This window comes from Hemicordylus capensis, chromosome 1, assembly GCF_027244095.1.
Source record: "Hemicordylus capensis ecotype Gifberg chromosome 1, rHemCap1.1.pri, whole genome shotgun sequence".
In the NCBI taxonomy this organism is placed as follows: Eukaryota; Metazoa; Chordata; class Lepidosauria; order Squamata; family Cordylidae; genus Hemicordylus; species Hemicordylus capensis.
In genome coordinates this window covers 362,948,196-362,961,847 of record NC_069657.1, presented here as the reverse complement: position 1 = coordinate 362,961,847, position 13,652 = coordinate 362,948,196, and the positions used below count along the sequence as shown (strand labels likewise).

Below are 13,652 nucleotides of genomic sequence, written 5' to 3'. Positions count from 1 at the left end.
GTATAGAATTCTGAAATATCAGTTTTCATTATTAAAAGGAAAAGCTGATGTCTTTCAAGTTTGCAAATTTCCAAATGTGAAAAGCTTCTATTGAGATTTCAGTTCAAAGGGAAATGGAGAGTACTTCCAGTTAAGGTGGTGAGATTTAACTCATGCAACAACTTCCCTACATTACTCTCCCTGGACTTTGTCATCCTCTTGCTAATGCCCCACCCAGCACCCCAGTCACCACCCTTCCCCTTTTGCATGTAAAAAGTTTTCTGGTGTGTGCACTTTTAGTCTGGATATCAGCCAATATGTTTATAAGAAATAAAAAAAAGTATGGGGAGCATAGTAGTTGAGAGAATAGCATTTCCCCCCTAAAACCTTTGGAAGAACCATGGTGAACAAATGCCTGAATTATTAACATGCTTTTGACCAGTAAAGTGTGTTTTATCATCTGTATACATTCAAAAATCAAAGATGGCTATTAAGTGCAGTAATGGAGCTATTACATCATTTGCCAGACTTAAATATGCCTGTGCAAGGAAATGACAGGACTCCATAAATCTTAGACTGACCACAACATGTTAGTTGTGTCAGAACGCAGTTGCTTCTGGAAATACTGTTCAGCACACTGAAGTGAGCAGAACAAAGCTTCACCTGTTTCCTTATTACTGCAGCTGGCTTACACTAGCGTGAATTCTAGAGTGTAACTTTGAATGAACTGAAAGCTATGTGATTGACACGAGTGTGTCAGTGTTTGGGGGTAGCATGGAAGAATGTGCAAAAACCTGTCCCTTTGTCACCATGGCCTCAGATATCCATAGAATCTCACGGTGCTGGACTGGGGCTCAAACCGCAGTTCGTGTACACCCCTATCGCAGGTGGGGCTGGGAAACACTCCTGCCTAAACCATTGGTCCGTCTAGCTTAATATTGTCTACACTGATTGGCACCAGTGCTCCAAGGTTTAGGCAAGAGTGTTTCCCAGCCCTACCGCACCGGCACTGAGGGAAGAAGAGAGTGAAAGCTTTAAAAAAAGACGAGATCATGTCTTTATCTGCCCTCCGCCATCCCATGCAGCTTCCTGCTGGGATGGCACTCGGCCCAAGTACCCCCACGTGATGCCAGCACGCACATGCTGACCACGCATTGCTAACCTACTCTCCTCTTCCTTAAATCTCCCACTCCCCACTCCCCTCCCTGTGATCAAAAGTAGAATAATTCATTCCCTATCACATGGAAAGGAGACATTATAATATTTGCAGTTTTAATTTCAATCCGCTTCCTAATGATCCCTAGCATGGAATTGGCCTTTTTCACAGCAGCCGCACATTGAGTTGACACTCAATGAGCTGTACACCACAACCCCAAGATGCCTCTCCTGGTCACTAACAGCTTAGATCCCATCAGCGTATACAAAACTATGGTGCGGCCACACCTGGAGTACTGCGTACAATTCTGGTCACCACATCTCAAAAAGGACATTGTAGAACTGGAGAAGGTGCAGAAGAGGGCAACCAAGATGATCAGGAACCTAGAGCACCTTTCTTATGAGGCAAGGCTACAACACCTGGGGCTATTTAGTTTAGAAAAAAGATGACTACGGGGAGACATGATAGAGGTCTATAAAATCATGCATGGTGTTAAGAAAGTGCATAGAGAGAAATTCTTCTCTCTCTCACATAACACTAGTACCAGGGGTCATCCCATGAAATTGATTGCCAGGAAATCTAGGACCAACAAACGGAGGGACTTTTTCACACAATGCATAATCAACTTGTGGAATTCTCTGCCACAAAATGTGGTGACAGCCAACAACCTGGATGACTTTAAGAGGGGTTTGGATAACTTCATGGAGGAGAGGTCTATCATCAGCTACTAGTGGGAGGGCTATAGGCCACCTCCAGCCTCAAAGGCAGGATGCCTCTGAATACCAGTTGCAGGGGAGTAACAGCTGGAGAGAGTGCATGCCCTAAACTCCTGCCTGTAGGCTTCCAGCGGCATCTGGTGGACCACTGTGTGAAACAGGATGTTGGACTAGATGGGCCTTGGGCCTGATCCAGCAGGGCTGTTATTATGTTCTTATGAAGGGAAGCATACATGCCTGAGGCTAATAGATGTAATGTGAAACCAAGATTCAATCCTGACTTCATGTGACATCTGAACTGGGTCTAGCAAATACACTAAACACTAAATGATTAGGTTTATACCCATATAATTGTCTAAAAGGGGGCCAAGATGCTATTGTGTAGCTGTAGATAAGTTACCCACCTCCCCATTATTCTCTGTTTCTACCAGGGGCATAGCAAGGTTGGAGTGGGCCCAGAGACAAGATTTTAAAATGGGCTCCCCCTCACTGAAGCTCAGCTCATGAAGTAAAGAAATCTTGAGGCTGAATAGTGATAACAATAAGCATATATGTGCCACAATAGAACTTCATCCTAAATTATTTTTTTAAAGGTTTTGTAAATTGTGGATGATGCAAGTCATTTAATGGTATTATAGAAAGACATGCTGTTCTGGTACCTCTAGGTCTTAACACTCACATCAATTTCAGAGGATGAATAAAACTGAAGGAAGCCCGGGCGGGTGAGCGGCTGGGGGAGTCAGTCATGTGGTTTACCTCTGGGGGGCCCCTCAAGGCAGTGGGCCCCCAGACAACTGCTCCCCCTTGCCCTGTTATAGTTACGCCCCTGGTTTCTACCCATTTTTGTGTTCCTTGACAGCTTTTTGTGACAATGTTGTACATCAAGAGGTTACAACAATAACTCTTTCTGTTGTAGTGACACCAGCCACCCTTTCTGTGCAGCTCACATTCTTTGTCATCCTGGGTCAGTTCACAGTGCTAATACAACACCACAGCTTGTAAGGTTATGCTACTGCTACATTCACTGCTGCACCTTATTGCATACATTCTTATTTTCCTGGAAAACCAGGACATCCAGTTACAAAAATTGGATGCTATGCAGCCAAAGAGAAGCATTTTTAAGTCCCATTGCTTTTAGTGGAGGAGTTATGTGCATTTATAACCATCTCCCTTTGAAATCATTGGAACTTAAATTTGCTAAGCCTTTGTTGGATTATGTCCCACTCACCCACCCACCCACCCCCACCATTATTTAATATGCTGGTACAGCTGCCTGGCATCCCATTTCTAATTGTGCCTCTAATTGTGGCAACTTTTAAAAATTACATTTCCTGTAACCATGAGGAGTTAACGGCATGCTTTTTGACCCATTTATATTTTCACAGTGATGCTTTTGTAAAGATAGTATAAAGACTGTTAACATTCGGGGCATTTCCAGATACTGCTTTATAAGCTAATGGAGAAGGCAAAAGATAAAATTGGACAAATCTCTTAACACATATGGCAATACAGAAAGGGTCCCCCCCCCCATATACTGTGGTTATATCACTTGCAATATCTGCTGTTGTTTTTTAAATTTTCAGACTGTCATTGAAAACAACAAATTTTTTGAACAGTATGAAGTTACATACCAAATTTTGAAAAAGGCAGCTGAGATGTATGCCAAAGCTAATGGTTCACGTAAGTAGTGATATTTGTTCTATCCCAGCATCACTTTAAATGCTGTACAATTTCATTTTTATTCTACAATCAAGCTGAGCTGTAGTTGTTGCTAAGCAATTTGGAAAATGACAAAATTAGCATCCATGTGTGAGTTCAGAGGCCATGAACAGCTAGATGAATATATTTCAGAGCAATACTCTTGCTTAAGACATTATGCAACCTAGTTGTTGTGGATTGTTCTTATTGCACTGACCATATGGAAACAAGGGATCTATAAACATGACAGTGGTATCCCTTCGCAGCCTAATGTAACCCAATTAAATCACAGTTTGTAGATGTAAGCTAGTAATTTACTGAGGCTGTTCTCACGCGCATCCTAACCCAGGCTAGGGGAAGCCCAGCCTCGGTTAGGCTGCATGTGAGAACTACCAGGATTGGGCCCAATCCCGGTGGGGCAGCACTGCCTAACCTACTTTAAAATCCGGCTCTTAGCTGGAGTTAAGGGCTTGTGCAAGCCCTTAACCTGGGCTCCAGGATTGTCTGTTCTCTGGGGCTATGTTCAGCCCCAGTGGACATAGAGGCACCTATCTCCTGGGGGAATCCCTCAGTTCATTGTGCACGTTGCACATTGTGGGATATCTGGAGGCCAGGACACTTTCCCAGCAATATATCAACACTCATCTGGGGGGAAGGTGAGTCCAAACAGCCTTCCCCCCATCTGGCTTGTCCGGTCTTGTGAACGACCTCACTGTGTGTATCAGTGCTGATGTTTAGAACCTGTAACATATACATGATCTAAATTTTCTGCATTGAATACATCTGGAATGGATGTCGGTTTAGTGATCCACTGCTGAAAACAGTATGGGTCTGAAGAGGGTGATCTTTCCCATTTGTATTGGGAACCAGTTGGGAGGGGACTGCTGGGGCTGGTAGAGATCCCCTCCCCTGAGTCCCAGCTGCCCTCAACTGTCCAATTTCCTCCCACTCCTTGAGGACGCTCCTTGAGACCGGATGTCTGTTGTCTCTGTGCCCTTGAGCAAGCTCCTTGGGTCTGTTTATCTCACAGGGGTCTGGTTTCCTCCTTTCCCCTTTAGTTTTCCTCCCTCTTCCCCCCCCCACTCTGCCAATGCCTTGCTAACCGCTCTTTCCCTCCTGCCTCCCTCCCTGCCATTCAGCATCCAGACGCATCCCCACATCCCCACGCAGTTCCCAATGCAGTTGGCCATAAGAGAATTAAATATATAGATATTTGCATATAGGTAAGAATAGTTCTGAAGCAAGAAGCATACTGTCTTGGGTTTTAGATGATGTATGCATGTGCAATTACAGTCATCCTAGGAGAGGTATTCTCTCCTGTGTGAGAGAGGAAGGGGAAAAACCCACCAGTTAATTAAACAATGCTGCTTATAGTTGTTGCTATTGAATCGTGGAATAGTCATTTCAGTAGTTTCAAGAGTTATGTTAATGCCTAGTATTTTATTTCAGCGGAAGAAATAGAGAGTGTGATGAGATTTATGAATGAGACAACTACTCAGTGGAGGCACTTGTCAGTAGAGGTGAGAAGTGTAAAGAGCATGTTAGAAGAAGTTATCACTAACTGGGACCGATACAGCAGCACAGTGGCCAGTCTGCAGGCTTGGCTGGAAGATGCTGAAAAAATGCTAAATCAGCCTGAACATGCCAAAAAGGTAAGAGCTCTCCTTTCAATAACACTGCAGCAACAAAACAGTTGCTGTTTGATGTTTTTCAAAAAAGATCTGGTTAGAAAAATCTTGTACACAACAGCAATGGAGTCTTGTACCCAACAGCAACATGAAGTGCTTCATGCATCTCCAACCTACCAAAAATGTGCAACTTCATCAGTGACAGTTTTTTGATGTTAAAAAGTACTTTTGGAGGAAAGAGAGAGCAACAAATGTTGCACATGTTTGCCAGCTTGCAGAGCCATGCATGGACAACACAGCTTGTATTACATGCTTCTAACACTGCTCAGAATATCAGCTAGTTTATAGTAAGGCCCTCGGCATGAAGGTGAAATACTAAACATAAAGGTCATTCTCACAACCAGAATCCTTGGGACTAGGGAGGGCTGGGGGAAGGCAAGGTTATATCTACTATCCCCCACACAAGGAAGAGCTCACTTTTGCTTGTGTGGGGAAACAGTATGGGGTAGCCATACCAAGGTAAAAGTATGGAGAAGCCCTGCTTTAGAGTCGCTGGGCAGGAGCGGGTCCCGAGGCTCCACACGAGCCACTCTACCCTGGGTTTCCCGCTCTTACACAGCTTTTTCCAGTCATGTAAATGACCTTTGGAAGGAAGGAGCCCAGGTAATAGTTTTATTCCCATAGCATGTTGATGTCTGCATCACTCTGGGTCATGGTTACAATTTGCCTGTAAGAAGAACCACTATTTGTCTTTTTTAATGTGCATAGTATCTTTATATGTTCTACATTTTATCAGTCTGATCTAGGAGGTCTTTACAGTTGTGGGATTGTAAAGAGTCGAGCACAGCATTCCTCCAGTGGCTGTTGCTGGGGTCTATCTTAAGTTTCTTTTTTAGATTGTTTTCTAAAAAATATTTGCTGTATTTTTATTTGTGAGAGCTTTGATGTACACACAGATCTCCTGCATGTGTAAAGACTTTGCAGCTGTCTTCAGTGTTGGAGAAAGCTCTACGAGGTTATCACTACGGGATATAAAACTGCCCTAATTTTGAGGTCAATAGAGAAGGCCTATAGGATGGCCTTTCGGTATGGGAACCCCTGAGCACTTTAGATCAGATCATCCTGTGTTTGTTTTTAACAATTTTCTCTTTTGGTGACACTCTAAAGGTAAAGGTGAAGTGTGCCGTCAAGTTGATTTTGACTCCTGGCACCCACAGAGCCCTGTGGTTTTCTTTTGGTAGAATAGAGGAGGGGCTTATCATTGCCTCCTCCCATGCAGTATGAGATGATGCCTTTCAGCATCTTCCTACAGCACTGCTGCCCAATATAATACCAGCGGGGATTTGAACCGGCAATCTTCTGCTTGTTAGTCAAGCATGTCCCCACTGCACTATTAGGTGGCTGGTGACACTTTAGAGTTTGAGTAAATACCTGTAGGAGCATTTGCTGCCTGCTTGCAGCCAGTTAATTTATAATGTATAGTGATGGTTGCCATATAATTTTATTAACTTTTTTTATTTTAATGTGAAAGCATTTGTTTAGGCTTTTATTTATCACAATTAAATGTACAAAGAGGCACCTTTAAAATGGTTGTTCTCATATTTTGGAGAAGATATTCCTATTCATCCCAGCATAGTGGCCCTCCCAGCAACTGTTTCTGGTGTCTTGTGCTTTTTATTTCTGGTGTCTTGTGTTTCTGGTGTTTTCTTTTTAGACTGCGAGTCCCTTCAGGATGGGGAACCATTTTCTCTGTCTCATTCCTTTTGCTCTGCAAATAATGTTGTAAACATTTTGTTGGAAAGCAGTATATAAATATTTGCTGATGATGATGTCTAAATGACAGTAAAACAAGGCTAAAGCTGAATGCCTTAAATATTCATTTTGCTAGTAATGATGTGTTTCTTTGAGAAATTTGCAGCAAATGTATCAGAGTATACAGAGAGTAGGCTGAGCCCTGCCAGAATGAAACCAGAATTAAAAGCTATTTCCCCTCTTTGGAGACTAAGTTTGTGGGGGGAATGGGGAAATAGTGCATGCACTTTTAACATGTAGTATAACACATATTTTTGTTGAAAAAATTTCAACACTGCTAATTGTGTTCTTCCTAGGATTTCTTCCGACATTTACCACACTGGATACAGCAGCATGTTGCTATGAATGATGCTGGCAATTTTCTAATTGAAACCTGTGATGAAACTATTTCCAGAGATTTAAAACAACAGCTGCTGTTGTTGAATGGACGATGGAGAGAGTTATTTATGCAAGTTAAGCAAGTATGTCCTTGGAGAATTTCTCTTGAAATTATTAATCACTGGCATTCAGCAAGGCACATAATATTAATCTTTAATCTGTTTAAAGATCAGTATTTTAACTTATAATTTCAATGGCAAAAATACAAATGTACTTCCCTGAATGAAGTAAAGTGTAAACATTTGTTTTTGAAACAGACAGTGGTGTGTTGTCCATTTTACATTCTTCATTTTCTCCACTTTTATAGTATGCTCGAGCAGATGAATTAGACAGAATGAGGAAGGAATATCTGGACGGTGTTGCTGTCTTGTCTGCTTTCACTGAAGAAGCAAAGAGGAAACTTTGTGTACCTTTAGAAGTGTCCTTTCTAAATGTGAAGATGTTTGTGCAAGAAATGGAGGCAAGTTTATTTTCCTCTCAGATCAGAAAATTATTTTAAAATGTCAAATTAGCGGAGGGCTGGAATATTATTAGTGCACACAATTATTGTCCCATGTTCTGTGCTGTTTTGCCAATTAAGGCATGGGTGTTCCATAGGATATTTGGAAGGCACCCTGCAGTTCATAGCCTCCTCAATGTTATGTGCCAGTTCACCTGTTAAAGCATTAGGGGCTTGCAGATCTTACACTCCTTCTCCCCATCTCCCTTTGTTGTCTAACAACTACTGGCTTTTAATGTGAACTAGCCAAATGGGAGCCACCTAATGGCACAGTGTGGGAGTAACTTTCCTAGGGAGCACGAGGTTGCTGGGCTGAATCCCCACTGGCATGTTTCCCAGACGATGGGAAGCACCTATATTAAGTAGCAGTGATACAGGAAGATGCTGAAAGGCATCATCTCACACTGCACAGCAGATAGCAATGGTAAACCCCTCCTCTATTCTACCAAAGAAATCCACATGGCCCTGTGGTTGTCAGGAGTCGACACTGACTCTACGGCACAACTTTACTTTAGGCAGATGGGAATATTTTTCTTTCCCTGCCGACTAAAGAACCAGCTTTGTGAAAGGAATGAGAATGGCAATGCATCTTTAATACACTGTCTCCCTCCCCACTTCTTGAAACCAGTTTCTGAATGGATGACACTCTCTACTCATGAATTGTTTTCAAGGAAAGAGAGAATGAAGCAGTTCCCTAGTCAACTTGTTTTGCTGTAAACTGCCCAGAGACGTGTTTTGGGCAGCATATATCTGTTTTTAAACTGACTGACTGACTGACTCCCTTGCCAGCCAAGCTACTGCTGCTGTACTTGATCCTTTCATTTTGAAAATGCTTCCTGAGGTACCAGATATGTACATTCTAGCAGCACCATGGAAGAGGGAACAGCAATATACTCAGTCAGTGTTATCAACATAGATGGTATGGGTTTTAAAAGTAGCTGAAATCAACCTTGATGCTTGTATCATAAGAATTACGTACCACAACAGTGACAGTGGATTTTTTGAGGTGCAATTCTTCGCAAAAAATTGCACAAAACCTTTAGACAGAACTTGAGCTTGCATATACCGAAGAAAATATGAAAAGCGGGGGGGGGGAGTTAATTGATGTGCCAGATGTTTTATTAGGAGTTGCTTGGTTCCTATAGGTAACATGAGATCAAGTTCCCATTGTAAAAAAATACATGTGTGTACACATACATATATACCTATTATTGGATAATTTGTTGCAGGATATTAAACAAAAAGTGCCTGTGATGGAAGCTCAATACAAGACAGTTACAAGGACAGCACAGCTTGTTACCAGGGAAATTCCACAAGAAGAAGTCAACGAAATGCTTGCAGCCATGTCTAGAATTAAAGGACATCTCAGCAAGGTAGTAGGTTTTTCCTTAACCACTTTCAAATGATTCTTTAAAATATCCTAACGCCTTAATTAAATAGTATAACTGGGTAAGATTGAGGTTTTGGGCACTGGATTTGATGGCTCTTCCCCTCAATTCATTAAGGATTGAGTCTCCAAACTGTCATAGTATGTTCTGACATGTTTCAGCTCACCAGAGCCTTGCTGTGCCTCTTTCCTGTTCTGAAACATAATGAAAGTGTGGGATGGCAAAGAGGGGAACCTGAGAGAGAGTAGAGGCTCCATTCTAGGTCCTCGATGGTGCCATAAGCCTGTGCAGCAGTGATAAGGATCATGAGAAACATGGAAGATTAAGTTCCAGCATTCCTAGGTGTTGTTGCAAACATGTGCAGCAGTGGCCAGGAAGGCTAAGAAATATGGAACTACATTTCCTAGGGTTCCCAGTGGTCTTGGATGCTTATGGCAGCAACTTAAGTCTGATGGAGTCCCTGGTGTGGGGCCTAGGGAGTGTTTTTCCTAATGTTACCATTTTTAGGGGTGTGCTGAACCAGTTCGAATTGAACCTGGTTCAATCTAAACCAGCCTGGTTTGACTGGTTGAAGCTCGAACCGCACTGGCCCCCCAAAAAGGGGGCTGGTCAAAGTTCGAATTGAACCAGGCCTAGTTGGGATTGAACCGATTTGGGTAGCTATGCTTGTAAAGGACAATCCGGTACAGATTCCGCTTTACAAGCAAAGGGGATCCCTAGTGCTAAAGGGGTTGAAAGGGTGGGTGGGGCATAGGCCACCCACCTAGGTGGGTTGGCTGCTAGGTGGTTGCGGCTCCCATAGGCCCCCCAGTGCTTCCCCCAGCAGCACAGGCAGATGGTGGCCTGGGGCCATTTGTGTGACCTCCACGCATGCATGGTGACACTAATGGCCTCCATGCATGTGTGGAGGCTGGAACCAGGCACCTGCTGGTCCCCACTGCTGTGGGGGGGGAGTGCCATGGGGGTTGGGAGAACCACAGATTGATGGGCCGCTGGCAGTAAGGTGCCCTTTCGCCTGCCCCCTCCCCACCTGCCCTTTCAGCCTTTTTAGAGTTAGGGGTCCCCTTTGCATGTACAGGGGAGTCCTTACTGGATTTCCTGTTACAAGCATTGCCACCCAAACTGGGCCAAAATAGTTCAGCCCAGTTCAACTGCATGAACCAAACCATCGGCCAGTTCCTGAACTGGTTTGCAGACCACTGGTATGGTTTGAATTCTGTTTGAATTTGAACCAAACCTCTCAGAATAGTTCCGTGCACACCCCTAACCATTTTTAGAAAGCGGGGAGAGCAGGGGGTAGGAGGGCTGGCTCATGAAGGAGCAGCATGGTAAGAACCCAGTCTGTACTGGACTTGATTTGAAGCCTGGATTATGGTGCCAAATATGGAGAACATTCAGCAACATAATAATTTCAAGCCATCTGTCACACTCAATTTGCAAATTACACTATTGCTTATAAGCTTGAAAGCTTCAGCCATATAACTGATAGTCTTGAAACCTATGATCAAATCATTTTATCAGATTTAAACTACAAACGGCAAACTACAGAGGTGAGTGCATATCATAGTTTTGAATGCTAAAGTTCCCTGTGCATATGGAGAAGCAGCACATCAAGCTGTATGTAAAACCTTTCTTTGTTATGTTCTAGTTAACTACATGCAGGGATTGGGTTTAAAAAGAGAGAAAAAATCATAGGGGGCAACCAAAAAGTTTTCTGCATTGCAATCTGAAGTGATACAGTGTGCCATTCTACCATCTCATACTCAATAATGTGTATAAGATTAGGTAATAATTTTGCCAAGGTGTATCTAAAAGAAGACCTGTAAGGATCTGTCTTAGGTAGCCTGAGTCCAGAGCTGACTCTGAATTCTGAACCGTTTTACAGCAAAGTCAGCTCCTTTTTGGATGAGCTAACACTGGTGTATGGGAAACAACAGAAATTTCAACTGTATCCAATGAAAAGGCCTTGACTAATTTGTTGCCAGCAGATCAGGAGCTGCTATGGCTGGAACACAGGGCTGATTATTGTTGTTCCTGACACTTTGAGCCCGTTCTCACGGCCACAGATTACTGGGTAGGAGAAGGTTAACCCAAGAACCTGTTGTTGTCTGCGGCAGCGGGAGTCCTCCCGACCCAGCAGTTCCAAATCTGGGTCACCTAGATCTCCTATCCAGGTTAAAAGTGAGGTAGGATTAAAATGGAGCCTGTCCTATCTTTTGTTTGGGTCATCTTTGCAACCAGCATGTTTTAAATGGTGATTAAAAGTTAGCTGTAATGTGACATCATCACATACAGTGTTTCTCCGTTGTCTGTAATCAATAGCCAGTGACTGATAAGTCTGCAGCAATGTCAAGATAGTGGTAATGCAGCTTCAAGGTATATGTCATTATGTTGACATATAGCTTGGAACCAATATATAACCACTAATTTTTTTTTTAAAGGCTGTTCTGTAGAAGTAATCAAATTACAACTTCATGTTTGACAACAAATTGGGTTCTACCGTTGGGGACATTAACAGACTCTACTTCTCTGTGGCTAAGCACTGTTTAGTGCTGTCCAACAGAGAAAGGCCTGGAAAACAGACTGTGTATTTAGAGTCTTCTCAACGCTATTTACAAAAGCAGCAGTGAACTATACCTCTAGAAAAGAAATGGGGGAGTAAAGGAATTCTTAAAATCTCTGCAGTAGAAATGGATCTAGAAACTGAAAACTTCAGGCTGAGGGCTTGGAAGTTAGAGATTAGAATCAGATTCAGGGGATTATGCATGGTACACCTCAATTTATGCCATCCTAGATTAAGGAAGACACAGATCCCTTCATTATCCTTTGATATGTTGGACTGTGAATCCACATCAACTGGCAATATATGGGGTGTGATGTTGGAGTGTGATGATGTTCCAGTTTTTGACCCTTGTGTGATTTTTCTGTGGACCTGAACTCTAAGCTTTTTAAAAAATAAAGGAAACAATCTGCTGGTAAACCTTACTGTAACACCCAGCCATGGATGGGGGCAGGGAATCACTATTTTAATAGGAACAAAGTGTGTTTCTGGAGAGCATGTTCTTGTTCTTCATATTCACAAGTAACTCATATGATTGGGTACAGGATAAGGACAAGAAAATGCAGAAAGTGAGGAAGGTGTTGGGTGAAAAGAAGGATAGGAGAAAGAGGAAATAAGACAACGGATGGTATCAAGAAGGGAATCAGGCAAGAATGACAAGTGAGAAAAGACTGGAGAAATGCATGAGAAGAAAAGTGAGGAGGAGGGAGCTGAAACTGAATATAAGACCATAGAACAGTGTTTTTCCCACACAAATGTTATAATGACATTTAATGACTATATATTAAAGTGAATATAAAGTGAATAATACTGTATGAAACATGACTATTTTTAAACATTTTTGGCAGCTTTTAACTAAATAAGTATGCATATTGAGGGCCATTTAATTTGAAAATGCATAATAATGTAAGTATGCATGACATACAGACATGTCATGCATACAGACATGCCATAAGTCATGAGAGAGCCCCACTGACGTTAATAGGACTTAATTTAGTAATATCAGATTTATTTCAGTTCATGAATGTCACTGTCCAAAATTTGTCTGCATTGTGAATGGGAAGGGATAAGCAAAACCACCTTTGTACTCCTCTTTCCTTGTGGCCTCTATTGCTGCCACTAGGTGGAAAACCTTTTTCTGCAGCTGCTTCCACCAAACAGGCCCTTGCCCCCCACCCATGCTTGAGAGGTCTCACTATTTAACGTTAGGTAGAGTGGAATGGCCCTTGGACTTGAGATAGGAAACAACAAAGTTACAAGGAAAACATAATGTGTCAATTACAAGCTAAGTTTTTATATTTTTAAAACCTGAACAAATTGATATTATAGATTAAAAGTACAAAAACAATCTCTCCCTCCCCACCCCACCAAAAAATCTCATATGAGTAATATGGTATAGAATAGCAAGTGATAATACACCCATCTACATTACAACTAATGAAAAATGGTGCACCAACTTTGGGTTTCAGTTTCCTTGGCTAATCTTTTCGACTTTGACTGGAATTGAACAACTTTTAAACACACATTAAAAAAACCCCCACAGGCAGCCATATTAAAATTAAGTACAAATACGTACAAATACAAAGAAATGTAAAGTGGAGGAACATACTCCATTTTTTCACAGTGGTCAAATTCAGACACAACATGAAACCAGAGTTAAATGGGACAGAGACTGGAACTCCATTACATTCAAATTTGTGAAACTGCATTTTTGAGCAGATAATTGCCTCACCAAACTCCAGTTTGAACCTTCAGTTTGCACAAAGGTTCGCCACGGAGACATCCGGTTTGACTGCCAAAGAGTTATGTCCAATACCGGATGCTTCTGTAACCGCATT

At 42.3% G+C, this 13,652-nt stretch overlaps 1 protein-coding gene across 19 annotated transcripts in view; it reads left to right on the top strand.

Annotated features, from left to right (window-relative positions):
• Nucleotides 1-13,652, top strand: part of SYNE1 (spectrin repeat containing nuclear envelope protein 1) — a 575,028-nt gene that overhangs the window by 153,119 nt on the left and 408,257 nt on the right. For all 19 annotated transcript variants that reach the window (XM_053292895.1, XM_053292839.1, XM_053292877.1 and 16 more), the window contains 5 exons: nt 3,435-3,531; nt 4,999-5,201; nt 7,286-7,450; nt 7,675-7,827; nt 9,096-9,239. In XM_053292895.1, coding sequence (XP_053148870.1) covers nt 3,435-3,531; nt 4,999-5,201; nt 7,286-7,450; nt 7,675-7,827; nt 9,096-9,239 — 762 coding nt within the window. The remainder of the gene's footprint in view (nt 1-3,434; nt 3,532-4,998; nt 5,202-7,285; nt 7,451-7,674; nt 7,828-9,095; nt 9,240-13,652) is intronic.